Genomic DNA, 18,590 nt, shown 5'->3' with positions numbered 1-18,590 from the left:
TACGTATTGATAGTAAATATCAAAACATTTATTTTCGAACAGTTAAATATCTGAGCATATTCTTAAGCCATCATTGAAAGATAATTATCTAAATTATTTAGCTTAGACAGAAAGTTTCACAAATGTCAAATTACTCAGTGGTTTAGTTTTTAAAGTTATGGTCATGTAACAGATGTGAAGGCTTTTCCCTTATCTTTTACAGAGTATTTCTGAAGAAATGTTCTACCAGTTGAGTAACATGCTCCCACAGATCTTCCGAGTGTCATCCACGCTCACATTGACATCTAAGCATTAAGCTCTTCTTGGCCAGCAACTTGTGAAAGTGGGTTATTAAATGTTCCATGATTGAGGCAACACTGGAATTATCTCAAGGCTTAGGTTATGAGAGTGTAACTGCACTGCCGTGTAAGTCACATTGTAAGGTGTGCGCTGTTAAGCTTGCCAGTTGGTCATTTGCTGCATGAACCAGTGTTGAGTCTTTATTTCATACATTGACATTTAAAAATCTCTTCTTAAGGATACCAGTCATTATAAGTAGACTAAATATATACACCACATTTTGCTTTCATCAGTTGAAAATTTTTATTTGTTACAAATGGACACTTCATGTAGGAAGCTAGCTGCATCTTTTTTGGCGGGGGGGAAGCAGGGGGAGATAGGATATAATATTTTGTCACCTTGTAAAGATCTTAGTTATATTAGATACTAATTAGATCTTTTCCTCTTGGTAAAACAATGAAGCATTTAAATATCAGTCATAAGCCTTGTAGGCTTATGAAATACCCTTTATACAAGCAAAAATGAAAATAAATTGAAATATAAGCAGCAAGGAGAGTGTGTGAAAATTCTTGATAGAAATGATAGCCTGCTATTTCATTTTATCAGCAAACATTTATTTGTAATCACCTGCTATGTTTGGACACTCTACTAAGTGATCCAGATACAAAAACACAAGTGAAACAGCCCCTTCCATCAAGGAAGTCACATCCTCTTGGGGAGATAACATGTACATAGAGAGATATATGCAAAAATATATCGAGTAGGTACGAGGTCACCTTAAAAAGGAAGGGAATAGTAGTTGAGGTGACTGGGAGCCTCTTGCAGGTATGCAGCACATAAGCTAAGGCTTGAAGGAATCTGGGCATAGAGGTGAGCAGGGAGAGCACTCTGGGCACAGAGCACGGCCACTGCAAAGTCTGGTATGGGAGATAGAGCATCATGGCTGGATGTCGGGGAATAATGTGTGCTGAGGGCAGAAAAGAAGAAAGGGATCAAGCTGAGAAGACTCCAAATGCCAGACTGAAGAGTTCCTGTTTGATTTCCTAGATGAGAGGGAGCCCCTGAAGTTATGGGATTTTTATTGAGGTAGTGGTAGACTTGGTCATCCTGAGACTGAAGGAAAAGCACTTTTGTGACTGTGTGGAAGGTAGATTAGAGTGGGAAAAAGACGAGGCAAGGAGACCAATGTTTTTTTTTTTAATTTTAAATTTCAACATGAAATAAAATGAACATTTCCATATTCAAAGTAGATCTTAGGAAAAAAAAAAGGATTATATGTGAAATTGTAAACCTTTCATGTACACCTTGGTTTTCTTTTTAAGTAAATAATAAACATGTTAACTTTCAAAGCTATATGTCCCATATCCTTTCTGTTCTGTGTATTTAAAAAATGCTTCAATGAGTTCCTTTTTTAAAAAAATTGGTAATTCTATCACCAACTTACCCTTCTCCTGCCTCCCCCACTGGAAAAAGAAATTAAAAGCAAAACCCTTCTAAGAAACGTGCATAGCTAAACAAAATAAGTTCTCATATTGGCTGTATCAGAAGATAACATTTCTAGTTCTTCCTGATGCAGGAAGACCAGTTAGGTTACCTGCAGTAACCAGGTAAGAGGTGATAAGGCCCTGAACTAGCATGATAGCTGTATGAGAATCATGAAGATTCAACAACTGATTGGATGAGTAGGATGAATGAGAGAGAGAGGTCAAGGATGACACAAAAGTTGTAAACCTGGGTGATTGGGAGGATGGTGGTGAACCTTAATGATAATAGGGAAGTTAAAAAGAGAAATGGGCTTGGGGGAAAAGATGCATTCTTTGTTGGACACATTGAGATTTCAGTGCTTACATGGTATCTGGTGGGAATTTGTCCAATATGTAATTGGTGCTATGGGATTGAACTTTTAGAGAGACTAGAGCTGCATATATAGATCTGGAATTCCTATGTACAGGAATGATAACCCATGGGAACTGATAAGGTAGGCAAAATAGTATAGAAGAAGAAAAGAGGCAAGATTGGAGTTTAGCAAAGTTTGAGGGGCATAGAACACAGGAGCTAGGGAAAAATTGCAGTATGGAGTTAAAATGGTTCTGTAAGAGGTTGATATTTAAAAAGTTTGTAGACAGAGCAAGAATGATGTCCTAGGAAACTGGAGAGATGGAAGAATTGGAGGTGAGCATAAAAGATAGACTGAGGAGGGAATAAGGCATAGGAAGAAGTGAAATGGTAAAAGATGACAGTTGTATAAAGGAATTCTGGAGTTCTAGAATACTTCTAGGTGATGGCAAGATGAAAGGTATGGCCATCACTTTGCGTAGCTGAGGTAGAGTAAAAGAGTGAGCCATGGGTGTTGAGTAGATTGAGGAACAGAAAAGTTAGGGAATTTGAGAGAACATCAAATATATTGAAGCCCTTTAGTTTGTGGACAGGAGTTGGGTAGAAAGGAATATTTTGAGGCGGGCACTGAATTCATTAAGAAAGAAAGGAGAATGTCCTGGGTTTATAACAAGCCACTAGGATCCTGAGTGAACCGCAAAGAAAGAAGGGTTGCTGAGTGATGACATTAAAGGAAGAATCTAGAAGTGGCAGCAGAGAGTAAGGAGTATTTCCAAACCAGGACCAATGAGGAGTGGGTATCAGGTAGGAGGGAGGGTATAACCAGTATTGTAATGAATGGCCACAGAGGTAGCATCATCTAGTGCAAACCAGTTCTCAGTGACTGCCAGAAGATGGAAGGAACATGAAGAGAAGAAGAAATATAAAATGAAAGGCAGCTTGTTGATTACAGAACAGGCATTCCAGAGGGCACAGTGGAAATGATGCACAGAATATGGGGATGGTGTTAGGGTTGAAGTAGATATGAATGAGGGATTGGACTACAGAGGTTGGAATATTCAACATGACTAGAAGGGGAGAATAAGCAGGTGAGGAGTATGCTATCCACTGGGGAATAAATCCATGAAGAATTTTAATGGGTAGGAAGAATTCCACAGATAAAGAAAGCTGATTAGAACATTCTGACTCTCTTGCATGGCCTACCTAGGCTCTAGGCAGCCATGTGGTATCCCAAAGGCATCATTCCCCCAAATGGGCTTCACCATGTTAAACTGAGGGGAAGGGGGAATAGAGTGCATCCTGAAGTTCCACCTCGAAGTAAACACAAGCAGGGCCCAGGGTTGTTGGGGCCCAGAGCTGTCCAGAAGACCTGCAGAGCATTTCCAAGGTTTCAGGAGTGTAGCATACTGAAGGGAACTAAGTTTTGAGACTAATCCTTACTTAGTGTATCTGGTAGGCTAGAAAATTATGCTTATTTGACAGCTTAATTTAAATCCTAAAACAGTAATTCCCCAGTAGAATTGTTGTGCTTAGCAACCTTGTGGCAAACAGGTCACTATATTTGTAATATGATTTAATTTTGCTTTTCCATGTTTTTATTGTCCTTCTGCCTACTCCCTTTTCTTCTCCTATTGCATTTTACACCTTGTATACAGCCTTCTGCTTTCTCCTTTTCTACGTACTACTTGATCCTCCTTTCTGCTTCTGCCTTTGCTACTTCTTTCTCTGTTCTGTTGCTTTCTGTGTCCTTTCCTGCTATCTCCTCTGGGTGCCAACTGTAGCTTTTTCAGCTGCCTCCCAAGTTAATTCACCACATCTGTGATGTAAGCACCAAAAGAAGTGAGCACATTGAACACTCTTGATCAATAGCATGCTTTGTTTATATTTGTTTGCACATTGTCTTCCCCATTATATTGTAAGCTCCTTGAGGTCAGGGACTGTCTTGTGCCTCTTTTTATGTCCCTAGTGCTTAGCACAGTGCCTGGCACATAACAAATGTTTATTGATTGATTGGCCAAGTGAAATAGGTTAAGTACTTTGCAAACCTTGAAGAGTTATGGGGTGTCTAGGTGGCACAGTGAATAGAGCACCAGCCCTGGAGTCAGGAGGACCTCAGTTCAAACCTGGCCTCAGACACTTGACACAAAAACTAGCCATGTGACCTTGGGCAAGTCACTTAACCCCAATTGCCCTCCAAAAAGCAAAAAAAAAAAAACCCCACAAAAACAAAACCCTTGAAGTGTTTATATAAATGCTAGCTATCATTATTGGGGTCTATGGGCTGTTGGAGCTCTGGTGGGAGGGCTCACTGAGCCCTTTTCAGGGCTGTTCATCTATACCTTTGGTATCCACCTGATTCACCCAACTCTCACCTGTAGCTCCAAGAAGCTGTAGCATGTGTAGTGACTATACCCCTCCCCAGCCCCAGACCTGTTAGTGAGTTAGGGGCATATCCACCCCCAAAAGGTGAAGATTTTCACAGGAGGAATGGGTGGATGAGAACAATTTGTTCCAATGGTCATGACAGTGGCTGAAGCAGGCACTTGTGGAGCATTTAGAGCTTGGTCATATATCAAAGACACCAAGGTCATCCACTACATCCTAGGCCATTACCAGTTGTCCCGATTTTTGGTCTTGCCACTTGTAATAAGAATGTAAATTTTGAAGATCTTCCCTGCCCCTAGGCTAATGTGCACCTGAAGCCTGGGGTGGGAGGCTTGTTTTTCAGTAGATACTTCTTGATTGGTCAGTGAGTCAATAAGGTTGTTACATTCTCTGAGCCAGGAGAATGCTATATAAGCCCTGATGTGTAGCTTTGTTTTGGGACTCACTTTGAGAAGTATTCTGTGATTTGATCTGAATTCTGGGAAGCCGTTGTTGAGAGTCCCCCGGCTTTGAAAAACCCAGAATGTGGAAACCCAGATGTTGACTGGGTATGGATGTAATGGTTGGACAGTTTGGAAATCTGTCTACTTGATGTTTCTGTCTTGATAATTATGCCTGTATACTTTGAGGTTCAGGGTGCTGACCTTTTCTCCTGAACAAGGTAAACGATATATGTCTGACTGATTAAAGTAAGCTTGTTAACCCATTTTGAGTTGCTTTCCTTTAACAAAGCAGATCCAAGAACCTGTGTGAGCAGGCACCCTGGGGACACTGGGGTGCTTGCTGCAACACCACTGAACTTGAATAACTCTGGAAAAGAAGGCAAGACTGATGATGACCTTGTGCAACTGCCTCACTTAAATCCAGTTCACACCCAAGTCAAGACATCACCCATGATGTCATTGGTGTCTTCAAAAACTAAGGACAAGCAAGAGCATCATTATCATTGAAGACGATTTCAGAGTGTATTTCTCCCACTGAAGTGTAACCAGGTGTAAAAGACAAGAAGTATACTGTATTTGGTGCTTGGGTAGATATACACACAATTATCCTGATTTCAAGAAATAGTAAGTTATTTTTTGAATATGCTCTTGTAATGGCTGTTAGAATACTTCAAATTTTTTATTATCTTCTTCCATGGTTATTCATAAGTACATGTCTCCTATTCAATGATTGTTTTACTTATGTATATGAGGAACCTGAAGCATAAAGGCAGATACCTAGAGTGTAGGAGAACTCAATTCTCCAAACTTACGCAAATGGACAGTTCTGCAGACATCTACATAAAGTGATTTTTATGTAATGCAAATTTACTTTAGACATGGGGAAGGGAGGGAGGGAGGCAGGAAGGTAACTACTGGCCCATGGAGAGAAGGGTGTAAAGCCAGGCTTTACAGAGGACTGCTGCTGTGAACAACTTCAAGGTTCTGATCACATAGTATAGTGAACTCTCTATGCAGCAGTAAATTAAAGCAAAACATTCACAGAAACCCAAGTACAGCATTCACAATGTTATAACATAACAACTTATCACTAAAGTGGCCACATAGTTTTCACCAGTGGCCACATAGTTTTAAACAAAAGATATCATTCAAAAAGTCCTTAACTCAATCATTCTTAAAGAGCAAGCCTCCTTAAGGGACACAAAGTACAAAGATCAAAGTTCTCCACCCCTAGGTCACATTGTCTTACTCTTTCCATCAAAAAGTCTTCTTCCTTCTTAATTAGAGATTAGTTTCCAATCATTCTTAACTCAATCATCCTTAAGAGGTAAGAGGTACAGAGTACAAAGTTCTCCCAACCCTAGGTCATAGTAAATCATGATCTTCTCAATTTCACCTTAACTCAAGGCTGGCTCCCAAATTCCATGGTTCTTCTTCCATGGATCCAGCTCCCTGGATTCACTGGCAAGCAGCTCTCAGCTCCTTGTCCAGCTCCTCATCCAGTTCCCATTCTATTATTGAAGCCCACAGTATCCAGTCCACCTCAAGTCCTTTGCTGTTTCTATTTCTGGGAAGACAAAGTTTAACAGAGCCAAAACAACATTCACGCACATTGCCGGCATCATCATCAATTCACTATCTGCCTGTGAAATCAATGCAGACCCACAAATAAGGTCTGAGAACTCAACAAAAATTGTCAGTATAGTCTTAGGACCTCTCAAACCCTCCTCAGACAAAAAAAAATCCTCTTTCAGGGCTTCCAGTAAGGTCCCAGGACTTCTGTATAAAGTATCACAAACACAACAGAACAGACAGAGTGCCTGGCCTCCACAACTGTTCCCCTTCTCAGTTCTGCTCTCTCTCAGCTTGGGATTCTCCTTATATATGTTCATTAGCTCCTCCCTGTTCTGTCCCTTACTGTTGCATCAGCAAATTCCTCCCACTGTGGGTTTCACAAGTTCTGTTTCCTAACAAAGACTTGATAAAATGAAGGGCAAGGCTCAGCTGAAACAAGATGCTAAGTACTCGTTTGCTTGCCATTACAAAGGGCTGGCAAATGGTTCAAGGACATATGGGGGCCAGGGACTGAGAAGTGAGAGGAGGAGGAGGAACACATTGGAGCCACATGGGGGCCTGGCCAAATGGAAAGGAAGAAGGGGGAAGGGCGGCCAGGTGGCACAGTGAGTAAGACACCGGCCCCAGTGTCGGGATGACCGGGGGATAGAATCCGGGCTCAGACACTTACACCCACCCAGAAACACCTGGCCGTGTAACCTTGAGCAAGTTAATTAACCCCAATTGCTTTAAAAAAAAAAAGAAAGGGGAGAAGTCAAAGTGAGAGCTGGACAGGGACACAGACAAGGCAGGGCAGATTTGCAGAGGGGGCAAAGTTCTCCTCTCCTGTCACTCCAGCCCTCTGTTCTTCTGCTTTCACTTGACAGGATTTTATTTTAGAGGAGGGTCTAGGTGGGGGGCTGATAGGTCATCAAGCCCTAAATCAAGGGGCAGGAGCTGAGACAGCACAGTACAGTACAATGAAGTTAACATGGGTGGGGTTATTTTGGAATGCAGATTTATTTTTCAGAATTCTTTATGTAAAGTCAAATTTTCAAAAAGTGAGGATTATCTGTGCATGGCCCTGTCCTGCAGAAGATGAATTTGGTCATTTCACCAAGGGCTGATTTATGAAACTCTTCGGCAAACCAGTGCCATATAATAATGTGCTTCCCAGATACCACTCTCACCATTCGAAGACCTTCTATAAGCACCTAAAATTCGCACATAGTGTTATAACCAGGCAGAATACAGACCCTAAATAGCTCCAGTCACATCCCTTAAGGATTCCTAAATAGGATAACACTGATATGAACACTAGCTTAAGAATAAATAATAAAGCCTTGAGCAAATACTTAACTATTTGAAGAAAAATATTCACATTGTATAGTAAAGGAGATTCCTTTTTTAAAAGGTTGAAATAATAAGAGAAACGATCATTTCCCAGGTTATCTGGAAAGATTCCATAGAATGAGATGGATCGTCAGGTGCTGCTTGAATTCCTGGAAAGGAGAGGTCTTGGCAAGTTCAATTCACATAAAGTATTTTAGGCTTATGGGGAATCTTAGAAGGCTTAGGGACAGGAATAGGGTGAAGGGACACAGCGATGGACAAACTTACCATAAAAGTTGAGACAGCTCAAACAGACTAGTTCCTTTTTTGGGTTCCTAGTGAGCTCTGAACATTAAAAGGAGAATGACTCAGTGGGCATGAAGTTTTCTATTTGTATAAGCAGTGCTGCATTCCTTGGATAGATGACAGCACAGTCCCCAAGGCCTTCAAAATACTCTTGGAAAATGGCATGTACCAAGAAGGGACATTGCACTGAGATCTTATATATCTATTACCTCTTCCCTCTCCCTCCCCCATTCTTCTAAATGCCAGACCAAGCAAGGGATTACACAACCATTGCAAGGAGCCAGAGGTATGGTTCTCGTTGCCCCAAGGCAGTCTAGTATGGTTGCTCTGGGTTCAACATCAAGGAAAAACAAGAAACTTTTACAATAAAGCCACCTCAGCTTACTCAAGAACTGGCATATCTCTAGAGTGAGGAAGCTAATATTCTAGATGGCCTAAGATGTGTGGTTTGTGTCACTTCTGTTGGATGCCAGACAATTGTCCCATGAAGAAAAAAACATACAAATATCTCAGAGATATTGTGAGTTTGGTTCCAGACCACTGTAATAAAGCAGATATTACAATAAAGTGAGTCTCACGAATTTTTTGGTTTCCCTAGTGCATATAAAAATTATGTTTATACTGTGTTCTATTAAGTGTGCAATAGTATTATGTCTAAAAAATGTACATACCTTAATTTAAAAATACTGCTAAAAAATGCTAACCATCTGCAATTCTTCAGCAAGTTGTAATCTTTTTGCTAGTGGAGGGTCTTGCCTTGGTCTTGATGGCTGCTGACTAATCAGGGGGGTGGTTGCTGAAGATTGGGATGGTTATGGCAATTTAAAATAAAATAAATAAACTTAAAATAACAATGAAATTTTCCATTTTAATAAACTTCATTTCATGAAAAATTTCTCTGTAATATGCAATACTATTTGGCAGCATTTTACTCACCATAGAACCTCTTTCAGAATCAGAGTCAATCCTCTCAAACCCTGTCACTGCTTTATCAACTAAGTTTATGTAAGATTCTTCAGTATTGTTATGTCTTGGGGAATAGGGAAGCCTGAGGAGAGGGAGAGAGATGGGGAACACCTGGGCAGTGAAGCAGTCAGAACACACATTTATCAATTAAGTTCACCATCTTATATGAGCACAGTTTGTGATGCCCTAAAACAATTACAATAGTAGCGTAAAAGAGCACCATAACAGATATAACAAAAATGGCAGTTTCAATATTGCAAGAAATACTAGAATGTGACACAGAGACATGATATGAGCACATGCTATGGGGAAAAAATGGTGCCATTAGATTTGCCCAATGCAGGTTTGCCACAAACCTTCAATTTGTCCCCAAAAATCAATCTGTGAAGTGCAATAAAGCAAAGCGCAATAAAATGAGGTATGCCTCTAAAGCAAAGGAAAAATGAGGGCATACATGCGTTCCCAGATTGTGTGTGTGGTGTGTGTGTGTGTGTGTGTGTGTGTGTTTTGGAAAAGAAAAAAGGAGAGCCCTGGGACAAGTGATGAGGCTAAGGCTTAGTGTTTGAGTGGTACTGCTGTCCTTGAGTAACTAGTGAACCTAGTTGCTTCCCCATTATATGCATTGGTTTTGGCGCTTAGGGAACCACTCTGCTCAGCTAGAGAATACAGAAGATAGTGTATAAGTGTCTTTGTGGGGCATCATAGTAGTATATGATACACCTCCCAGAGAGAGCACTGGACTAGGAGTTCACCTGCCTTCCAATCCTGGCTGACATTAGGTATGTGACTTGTCAAATCACAATCTTTCTAAGCTTCAACTCCTCATCTGTCCAATAAGGTCCCTTCTGTGATAGGAAAGCATTTTAACAGTACCTACTTGGTTCTTTCCCCCTTCATTTTAAATCTACCCCTCCCCCCACAATGTGTTACTTGTTACCTTTGTGACTCCATCTCCCTACCACTTGCCCCTATCTGACAGCCCGTACAACCACAGAGGACATACAGAAATATGGAAAAGTTCTCTAGGTTCCTAAATTGGGACCCCAGAAGGGGTTCAAAATCACCAAGACCAAGAGCCAGCAGAGTGATTGTGAAATTTGTACTGGTGGAGTTGTGATAAGACTATGGGAGATCCGACTGAATGCCTGCCTCATTTTGGAGAGGTAGTTTAAGTTAAAATAGATCCAGGTACTAGAAGACTGAGGCAGTTTAGCTTTGTGCTTTTCAAAGATGCTGCCAATGTTGATGAGGTCCTGGAATTTTGAAAGTACACAAACTGGATAGTGCTGATATGCTTTAAATGGAAACAATCACCTCTCCCCCAATTCAAATATTTGTGGGTGAATTAAACCCAAAATATAGCTGAAGAATAGATCAAAGAATATTTGGGAGCATTTGGACAAATTAACAAACTTGAATTTCCTATGGGCATAAAGGCAAATGAAGGGAGAATTCTGTTTTACCACATATACAGGATAAAGAAGGTAACTAGGTGGCACAGTGGATAGAATGCCAGGCCTGAAGTCAGGAAGACTCATCTTTGTGAGTTCAAATCTGGTCTCAAGCACTTATTAGCTGTGTGACTCTGGGCAAGTCACCTAACCCTGTTTGTCTCAGTTTCCTCATTTGTAAAATGAGCTAGAGAAGGAAGTTCCAAACCATTGCAGTATCTTTGCCAAGAAAATCCCAAAGAGTCGGACATGACCGAACAACAACAGACGCTGAAGAAGTTGTAAAGAAAAACTCATTAAAAGGCACATACAATCAAATTAGTTCTGGGAAGTGTGAAATCAAAGTTGTATGACTCAAAGAGCTACGTTACAGAAAGGAAGAAGGGGTGCTATAGTTTGTGGAGGTCATGAATGAGGTAAAAGTCCAAACTAGAACCAGGAATTTAAAGACTTATGATCAAGGATATGAAAATTATGTGACGATCACAACCACAGCAACTATGGCAGATGTGATTCTGACTCTTTCATGGTAATGGTTCTTTCCGTTTCCTTCTACATGCTGTAGTCATTGTGTAGAATGTTTTCCTGGCTCTAATTACTTCCCTTTGCATCAGTTCCCATCCCAAGATTAAGGGATTTTCCAAATCTCACTCTACCTGTCCAGTTGATCCAGTTCCTTCCTGTCTCCTCCAATAGATCATGTTCTCTGTTACGGCCACTTTATTATTTATTTGCAATCTCTTTTTGTCTATTGACTCATTCACTACTGTCTAGAAAAACACCCATATCTCCCCCATCCTGAAAAATAAAACCCTCACTCTATCCTTCCATCCCCTCTATTGCCCTATATCTCTTCAGCTCCTCATAGTTAAACAATTCAAAAAGGCTATCAATAATAGGTGCCTCCACTCTCTCGCCTCTCACTTCTTCTTAACCCCTTACAATGTGGCTTCTGACTTTATCATTCCATTGAAACTGGTCTCTCCAAAGTTACTAATGAACTATTGCCAAGTCCAGAGGCCTTTTCTCAGTCCGCATTCTCTTCAACCTCCTTGCAGCCCTTGACATTGTTGACCAGTCTCTCCTCTCTAGATTTTCAGGACACCACTCTCTCCTGGTTCTCCTCATACCTATCTAACCACTCCTTTTCAGTTTCCTTCATAGGATCCTCATCCAGATTACATCCTCTAACCATGAGTGTTCCACAGGGTTCTGTTCTGGGCCCTTTTCGCTTCTCCCTCTATGCTACTTCACTTAGTGATCTCATCAGGTCCCATGAATTTAATAACCATCTCTATGTTTATGATTCTTAAATCTATTTTCCTTCTCCCCCTGCCCCACCAATCTCCCATTTCCAACTGCCTTTCAGAAATCTCAAACTGGGAGCAGCTAGGTGGTGCAGTGAATAGAACACCGGCCCTGGAGTCAGGAGGACCTGAGTTCAAATCCAGCCTCAGACACTTAACATTCACTAGCCATGTGACTTTGGGCAAGTCACTTAACCCCAATTGCCCTGCCTTCCCCCATCTAAAAAGCAAAAAAAAAAAAATCTACAGAAATCTCAAACTGAGAGCCCAGAAGGTGTCCTGAACTCATCTTGTCTAAAATGAACTCATTATCTTCTATCCTCCCAGTTCCTCTGGCTTACGACTTAGAAGTCATACTTAATTTTCCACCATCTCTTGCTCTCCCATATCAAATCTGCTGCCAAGACTTATCAAGATGTAAGAGGCGGTTAGGTGGCACAGTGAATAGAGCTCTGGCCCTGGAGTCAGGAGGACCTGAGTTCAAATCAGGCCTCAGACACTTGACACACTTACTAGCGGTGTGACCTTGGGGAAGTCACTTAACTCTAGCTGCCCTCCAAAAGGCAAAAAAAAAATCATATTAATCAATAATAAAATGTTAATTTTGAAGTATCTCTCAAGTAAGTCCCCTGTTCTTCTTTACCCTGCTGATACTCTAGTGGCAGGATCTCATACCTCATGCTTGGACTATTGCAATAGCCTGCTAGTGGGTCAGCCAGCCTCAAGTATCTCCCCACTTCAATTCATTCTCCTTTCAGCTGCCAAAGTGATTTTCTAAATCGAGGGTCCAACCATGTCACACACACACACACACACACACACACACACACACACACTTCACTAAACTCCAGTGGCTCCTCATCAACTCCAGGATCAAATATAAAATTATATGCTTGGCATTCAAAACCCTTTATAAACTAGCCTTTCCAGTCTTCTTATGCCTAACTCCATGCCACACTTCATTCCTGTACTGCCAGCTTCCTGGCTGTTCCACCAACAAGACACTCCATCTCTAGGAATTTTCTTTGACTGTTCCCTATGCCTTTCCCCACTCTGGTATAGCTACTGACCTCCCAGCTGACTATTGACCTTGAAGTCCCAACTAAAATCCTATCTTTTATGGGATTTCTTTCCCAAACCCTCTCAATTCTAATGTCTTCTGTTAATTATTCCCACTTATCCTGTGTATAGCCTGTTTCGATATGTTTTTTTTGTCTCCTACATTAAATTATAGGATTCTTGAGGGCCAGGATTGGTTTTTGGCCTTTTTTATCTCCAGTGTTTTACATGATGCCTGACACATAACAAGTGCTTAATAAATGCTTATTAATTAATCAACGGCTCCATATTATCAATTTTCATGTACTTAGGAATATGTTGTTGAGCAGGCCATGAGCCAGTGAGAATCTGAATGGAAATAGAAAATCAAATGTTCCAGCTATGATACTTTCATTCAGGTAATTTAACCTTATTGCAACCAAAGGACACTGGGACCTCAGAGTTGAATGGGACATAAGAAGTCAATACCCATTGTGGAGAGAATGTTAGACTTGGAGCCAAGCAAACCAGAGTTCAAATTTTACCTCTCATATTTTCCACTGTGACCATAGCAAGTTGCTTAATCTCTCTGAGCCTGAACTTCCTTGTCTGTCTGGTGAGGCTCAACTAAGGAAGATATTTGAAGTAGTGTGCAAGCTTTGAAGTAAAATGTCATCTATTTTTCCTTTGAACACCCAACTCATTGTTTCCTGAGGCTAACCCTTCCATTATTGGACAGCTTTATTTGTTAGGAAATCCATCCTTCTATAGAGCCAAAACTCTGCCTTCTTAGAACTTAAACCTGTTGGCCTTGGTTCTGCCCTCTAGGACAAAGCAAAATAACTCATATCTGTCTTCCACACAGCAATCTTTCACACACTTGAAGATGGCTATCATATTCTCTCCAGCCTCCTCTTGTTAACTGATTCTTTTTTTTTTTAAGCAATCGGAGTTAAGTAACTTGCTCAAGGTTACATGGCCAGTTATTTCTGGGTGTGGTGCTAAGTATCTGAGCCCGGATTGGATCCCAGGTCATCCCAACTCGGGCCGGTGCTCTTACTCACTGAGCCACCTAGCTGCTCCTGTTGTTAACTGATTCTTGTGTGGTGTGGTTTCAAGTCCTATCATCATTCTGGGCACCCTCCTCTGGATATATGCCAGCTTGTCAATGTCCCTTCTAAAATGTGGTGCCCACAATTGAACACAATACTACAGGCATGGTCTGATCAGGGCAGAGTATAGACCATCTCCTCTCATATTCTTGCGTTGATGTAGGCAAGTGTTAAAAAACAAACAAATCAATTTTTAAAACCCTGAAGAAAACTTACTGGGACAGCAGTCAATCTATGTGTGCTTCTTGGGTACCTCCTTATGTTGCTTACCCTGTGCTAGGGGACAAAAGTGGAGGGGCTCTGCCTTCAGAGTTAGTTTATGTGGGGAGATAATACCTCACAAAACCAGAGAGCTTAGAAGGAACTTCCATGGTCCCCTGGTCCAAACTACTTGAATCATTGAGTTCCCTTTATGATATCCCCAACAAATGGTTATATGGCCTTGTTGAATAACTGGATGCAGAGATTTGTGGTTAATGGCTATCATTTTTAATAGAAGTCTCTAATGGAGCACTACAGAATTCTATCCTTGACATGCTGTTCTTTCACTTTTGCTTTGCTGTATTCATTTAAAAAATATTTATTTATGTTTTTACTTTTAGTTTACAACATTCAGTTCCACAATCCCTTGAGTTCCAAATTTTCTCCCCCTCCCATGTCCTCCTCCCTACCTCCTCTCTCCCCCATGGTGGCATGCAATGGCAGCATGTAATCTGATATAGGTTCTACAAATACCTTCAAATTAAACATTAGTCAAGTTGTATTATAATCAATGAAGTGATTTTCATATCATTGTTATTTGTAAAATAATATCTCCTTCCCCACCTCCAATGATAGGAAGCCCATTACCTACTGAAGCAATCGATTCCATTGTTAGAAAGCCCTAATTGGTTGAAAATTTTTTCTTTATATTGAATCCAAATGTACCTCCCTCTAACTTTCATTAATTGTTACTAGTAGTGCCTTCTAGAACCAAAACAATCAAGCCCACATCTTCTTTCCTGTTCCATCACTTCAAATATTTAAGAACTTTAATTATATGTCTACTAAGGTCTTCTCTAGGCTTCCTGGTTCCTTCAAACAATCCTCGTATAGCATGATTTCCAATATAATCATTCTGGTCATTCTTCTCTGGACATGGTCTAAATTATTAGGGCATTTCATCAAATATGGTACCCAGACCAAACATAGCCTTCCAGATGTGGTTTAAGCCACAGTTCTTTTTTTTTTTGCTTTTTTGGAGGGGAGAGTCAGGGCAATTGGGGTTAAGTGACTTGCCCAAGGTCACACAGCTAGTAAATATGTCAAGTGTCTGAGGCTGGATTTGAACTCAGATTCTCCTGAATTTAAATAAATCTGGTGCTTTATTCACTGCATCCCCTAGCTGCCCCTCACTGCAGCACCTAGTTGCCCCCCCCAAAGTTCTAAAGAACAGCTTCCTCCCTCATCCCTTATTATAGGATTGAATTAGTTTTCTTTTCTGCTATCTGACCTGACATTGAGTCTGTAGACTGTTAAAACCCCTAGGTATACTTCTCACAGTGGACTTTTAAACCTAAAAGTAAAACTTTACATTGATTTCTTTCATATCTTATTAGACATAGTCTTGCTCTACTCTGTAAAGATCTTTTTGTATCTTAATTATGTAATCAAATGTATTGGCTCTCCCAGTTTCATATCATCCATAAATTTTTATAAGTATGCCTTTTAGGTCTTTATTGGAGTTTATATTCATTGGACTGATGCCCCTGTATTTCACGTGCTCATTTCTCAGTCCTATCTGTTAGTTGTCTGAAAGGCTTTTCCTTTGAGCTTTCTTTCCTCTCCCCTCTTGTCTTGGCTGTTTGCCTTTTACCTTCCTTTACCCATTTGTCATCATTTTCATTTGGTGTAAGGGATCTGGGTTTGGTCACAACCCTCACTGTATCTTTATGTCCCTTCCTGCTTTTCTTATTCAGGGGGCTTTTAGTCTCTTGGAGATGCTTTAAGAAAGCATGAGAGTAAAGATGTCAACTGAGAGGAAGAAGCATTTTTGTCTAGTTCAACTGGAACACCTCCTCTTCAACAACCTAGAAAACATACCAGACTGAATTCTAATCAGGAAAGAAGAGAAAAGGTCATGGTGAGTTGTTTTTCCAGCCCAAGGCAGCTTAAGGAGACAGACAGAGAGGTCTGCAGACATTGGGGTAGGAGATGTCCAGGAGTATAGCACAGTGGCAGTGATGGTGGGGGAGCATTTCAATGCCTGGGTTCTATAAAGAGAACTGAGACTTAAAGCATCTGGACTTTTTTTTTTTTTACTAACTATGTAACTCTATTTAACTGACTTGCCCAGGGCCACACAGCTAATAAATAAAATCCCAGGTGCTTTCTGCTTTGGTGTTCAGTCTCAGCTGCCTAAAGAGGTCCCAAGGGGCCCCTAAACTAGAGCTGGATGCAAAAATAGGTGCCATCTGGCAGCTCTCACCCATTATTCTGTTCTAGGTAACAGATCCAGAGTGGAGAGGAGCTGTTGTGAGCTAGTGGGGGCTGAGTTGAGTACAGAGCAAGGAACAAGTTCTGGAAACTCAACTGTGGGGGGTCTGAGCTCTGGAGCAGAGCAGTGACTTGGTTCTGACCTTTAGCCCAACACATAAGCCTCCAATGGAATAACCAGTGCAAGAGATCAAGACCAAAGGGGAACCAGCAGTTCAGTCACTCCGAGCCTACAGAACCTCCCAGTGGGTTACAACAATTGAGTCCAGCAGAAGTGTATTGAAACTCAACTAGATATAAGCCAACAGACCCCACTTGCAGAGCTTAAACCAAGAGGGCAGTGAACAGACCATCCCTGTATTACAGCACTTTGGAAGCACTGAAAACTTGCAGTCTCCCAGACTGAGTTGTTCAGGCAGCAGACAGACATAAAAGGACAAAAGCTCAGGCCACCAACAACATCATGTCAAAAGTCAAGAAGTAGCCTAGAAGAATGAACAAAGAAATAAACAAAAAAGAACCTGACCATAAGGGGCTGCTACAGTGTCAGAGAAGCTCAAGACACAAGCACAGAAGAATACTGTAACTTGAAAACATCTACAAGCAGAGCCTGAAAGAAAAATGTAGTCTGGACACAAGCCCAACAAGAATTCTTAGAAGTGTTAAAGAGATTTAAAAGAAAAAATTTGGGGGGTGGCTAGGTGGTGCAGTGAATAGAGCACTGACCCAGGAATCAGAAGGACCTGAGTTCAAATCTGGGCTCAGACACTTAATACAAAAACTAGCCATGTGACCTTGGGCAAGTAACTTAACACCAATTGCCCTCCAAAAAGCAAAAAAAAAAAAAAAAAAAGAATTAAATTTGGTAAAAGAAGTACAAAACATTATTAAAGAAAATAATTCCTTAAAAATCAGAATTAGCCAAATGATAAAAACAAAAGTACAAAATTCTATTAAAAAATAATAATAGTAGCTCATTGAAAACTGAAATTGGCCAAATGAAAGCTAATGATTCCATGAGACATCAAGAAAGTATAAGAATCTTCCAGAGAATTCATGATGAATCATGCTACCAAACTCCAGATTTTAAAGTAATGAACACAAAGTACATATTAAGACATATATGTGAATTTTTTTGGATATGGCTAATGCAAGAATTTATTTTGCTTTGACTATACATATTTGTTAAAGATATTTTTGTTCTGGCTTCCTTAGTGAGAAAGAAAGAAGGTGAGAGGGAGAGAATTCCAAACTTAAAAGAAAATTGATTTTTTTTTTAAAGTGTGAAACCTTTCCTGAAGGAGGGGGCTCTACCATTTTTAACAAGCAAGGGACAAATTCTTCTGGTCAAAAGACACCAACAACAGGGAACACCATCCATGGTGATCACAATAACTGTTTTACCTACAAGTAACAAATGTAGGTGCCAGAAATCACATTGAAATGATAAGTACAATTGTATGGCATTACGGGAAGAATGACGGTTAGACTGGAAAGTAGGACACTTGCACTGAGTCTCCACTGACATTTCCCAGCTGATTGATCATGGGAAAGTCACAACCTCCCAGAGCTTCAGTTTCCTCACTTTACAGCATTGTTGTGAGAAAAGTGTTTTGTAAACCAATGTCAGTTGTTGGCTCTGGTATTGTTAATAATGCTACTGATGGTCTTGAGCCCTTGTTGGCTATATTCAGAACCTCTCAGTCATTAAGAATGGTAGATGCTCTCTGTTTCACAGATAAGTTAACTGAGGCATTAGAATTTAATATTCAATTCAAGAGGTAAAGTATATTTGAGGTAAAATTAAGGTTCAAGAATGTTCAATCTCTTTAACCTACCTTAAGGAGTCTGAGACATATTGTAATGGAAAGGGTCTTAACATAAAAGGCAGGATTCTAGACCTGACTCTGCCATTGCATACTTGTGTAATCTTAGCAAGTTGCTTAGCCAGCTGCTAGCTGCCTTCTCTGAAAAATGAGTTGGTTAAAGTACTTTTTAGCTACCTCATCTTATGAGTTTCTGCTAGGGCTCATGCCAGGATATGAGCAAATCAGTGTTGTGGACTGAGCATCTGCTATGTGCAGAGAAGGAGAAGAAGGAAGGAAG

General features: G+C 40.6%; 1 protein-coding gene and 1 long non-coding RNA gene across 4 annotated transcripts in view; one reads left to right on the top strand and one right to left on the bottom strand.

Annotated features, from left to right (window-relative positions):
• FERRY3 (FERRY endosomal RAB5 effector complex subunit 3) overlaps positions 1-1,632 on the top strand; it is a 49,796-nt gene extending 48,164 nt beyond the window's left edge. For all 3 annotated transcript variants that reach the window (XM_069101476.1, XM_069101477.1, XM_069101475.1), the window contains one exon: positions 203-1,632. In XM_069101476.1, the coding sequence (XP_068957577.1) occupies positions 203-295 (93 nt within the window). In that variant the 3' untranslated portion in view covers positions 296-1,632. The remainder of the gene's footprint in view (positions 1-202) is intronic.
• The window catches only part of LOC138171930 (uncharacterized), a 615,043-nt gene that overhangs the window by 421,326 nt on the left and 175,127 nt on the right, over positions 1-18,590 (bottom strand). The gene's annotated exons all lie outside the window — the stretch shown is intronic.

This window comes from Petaurus breviceps, unplaced genomic scaffold (assembly GCF_028583685.1).
Source record: "Petaurus breviceps papuanus isolate PSGF00001 unplaced genomic scaffold, PetGlider_PUasm1.0 470, whole genome shotgun sequence".
NCBI lineage: Eukaryota > Metazoa > Chordata > Mammalia > Diprotodontia > Petauridae > Petaurus > Petaurus breviceps.
Note: the sequence above shows the minus strand (reverse complement) of the source record. Positions and strands in the feature narration are given on the sequence as shown.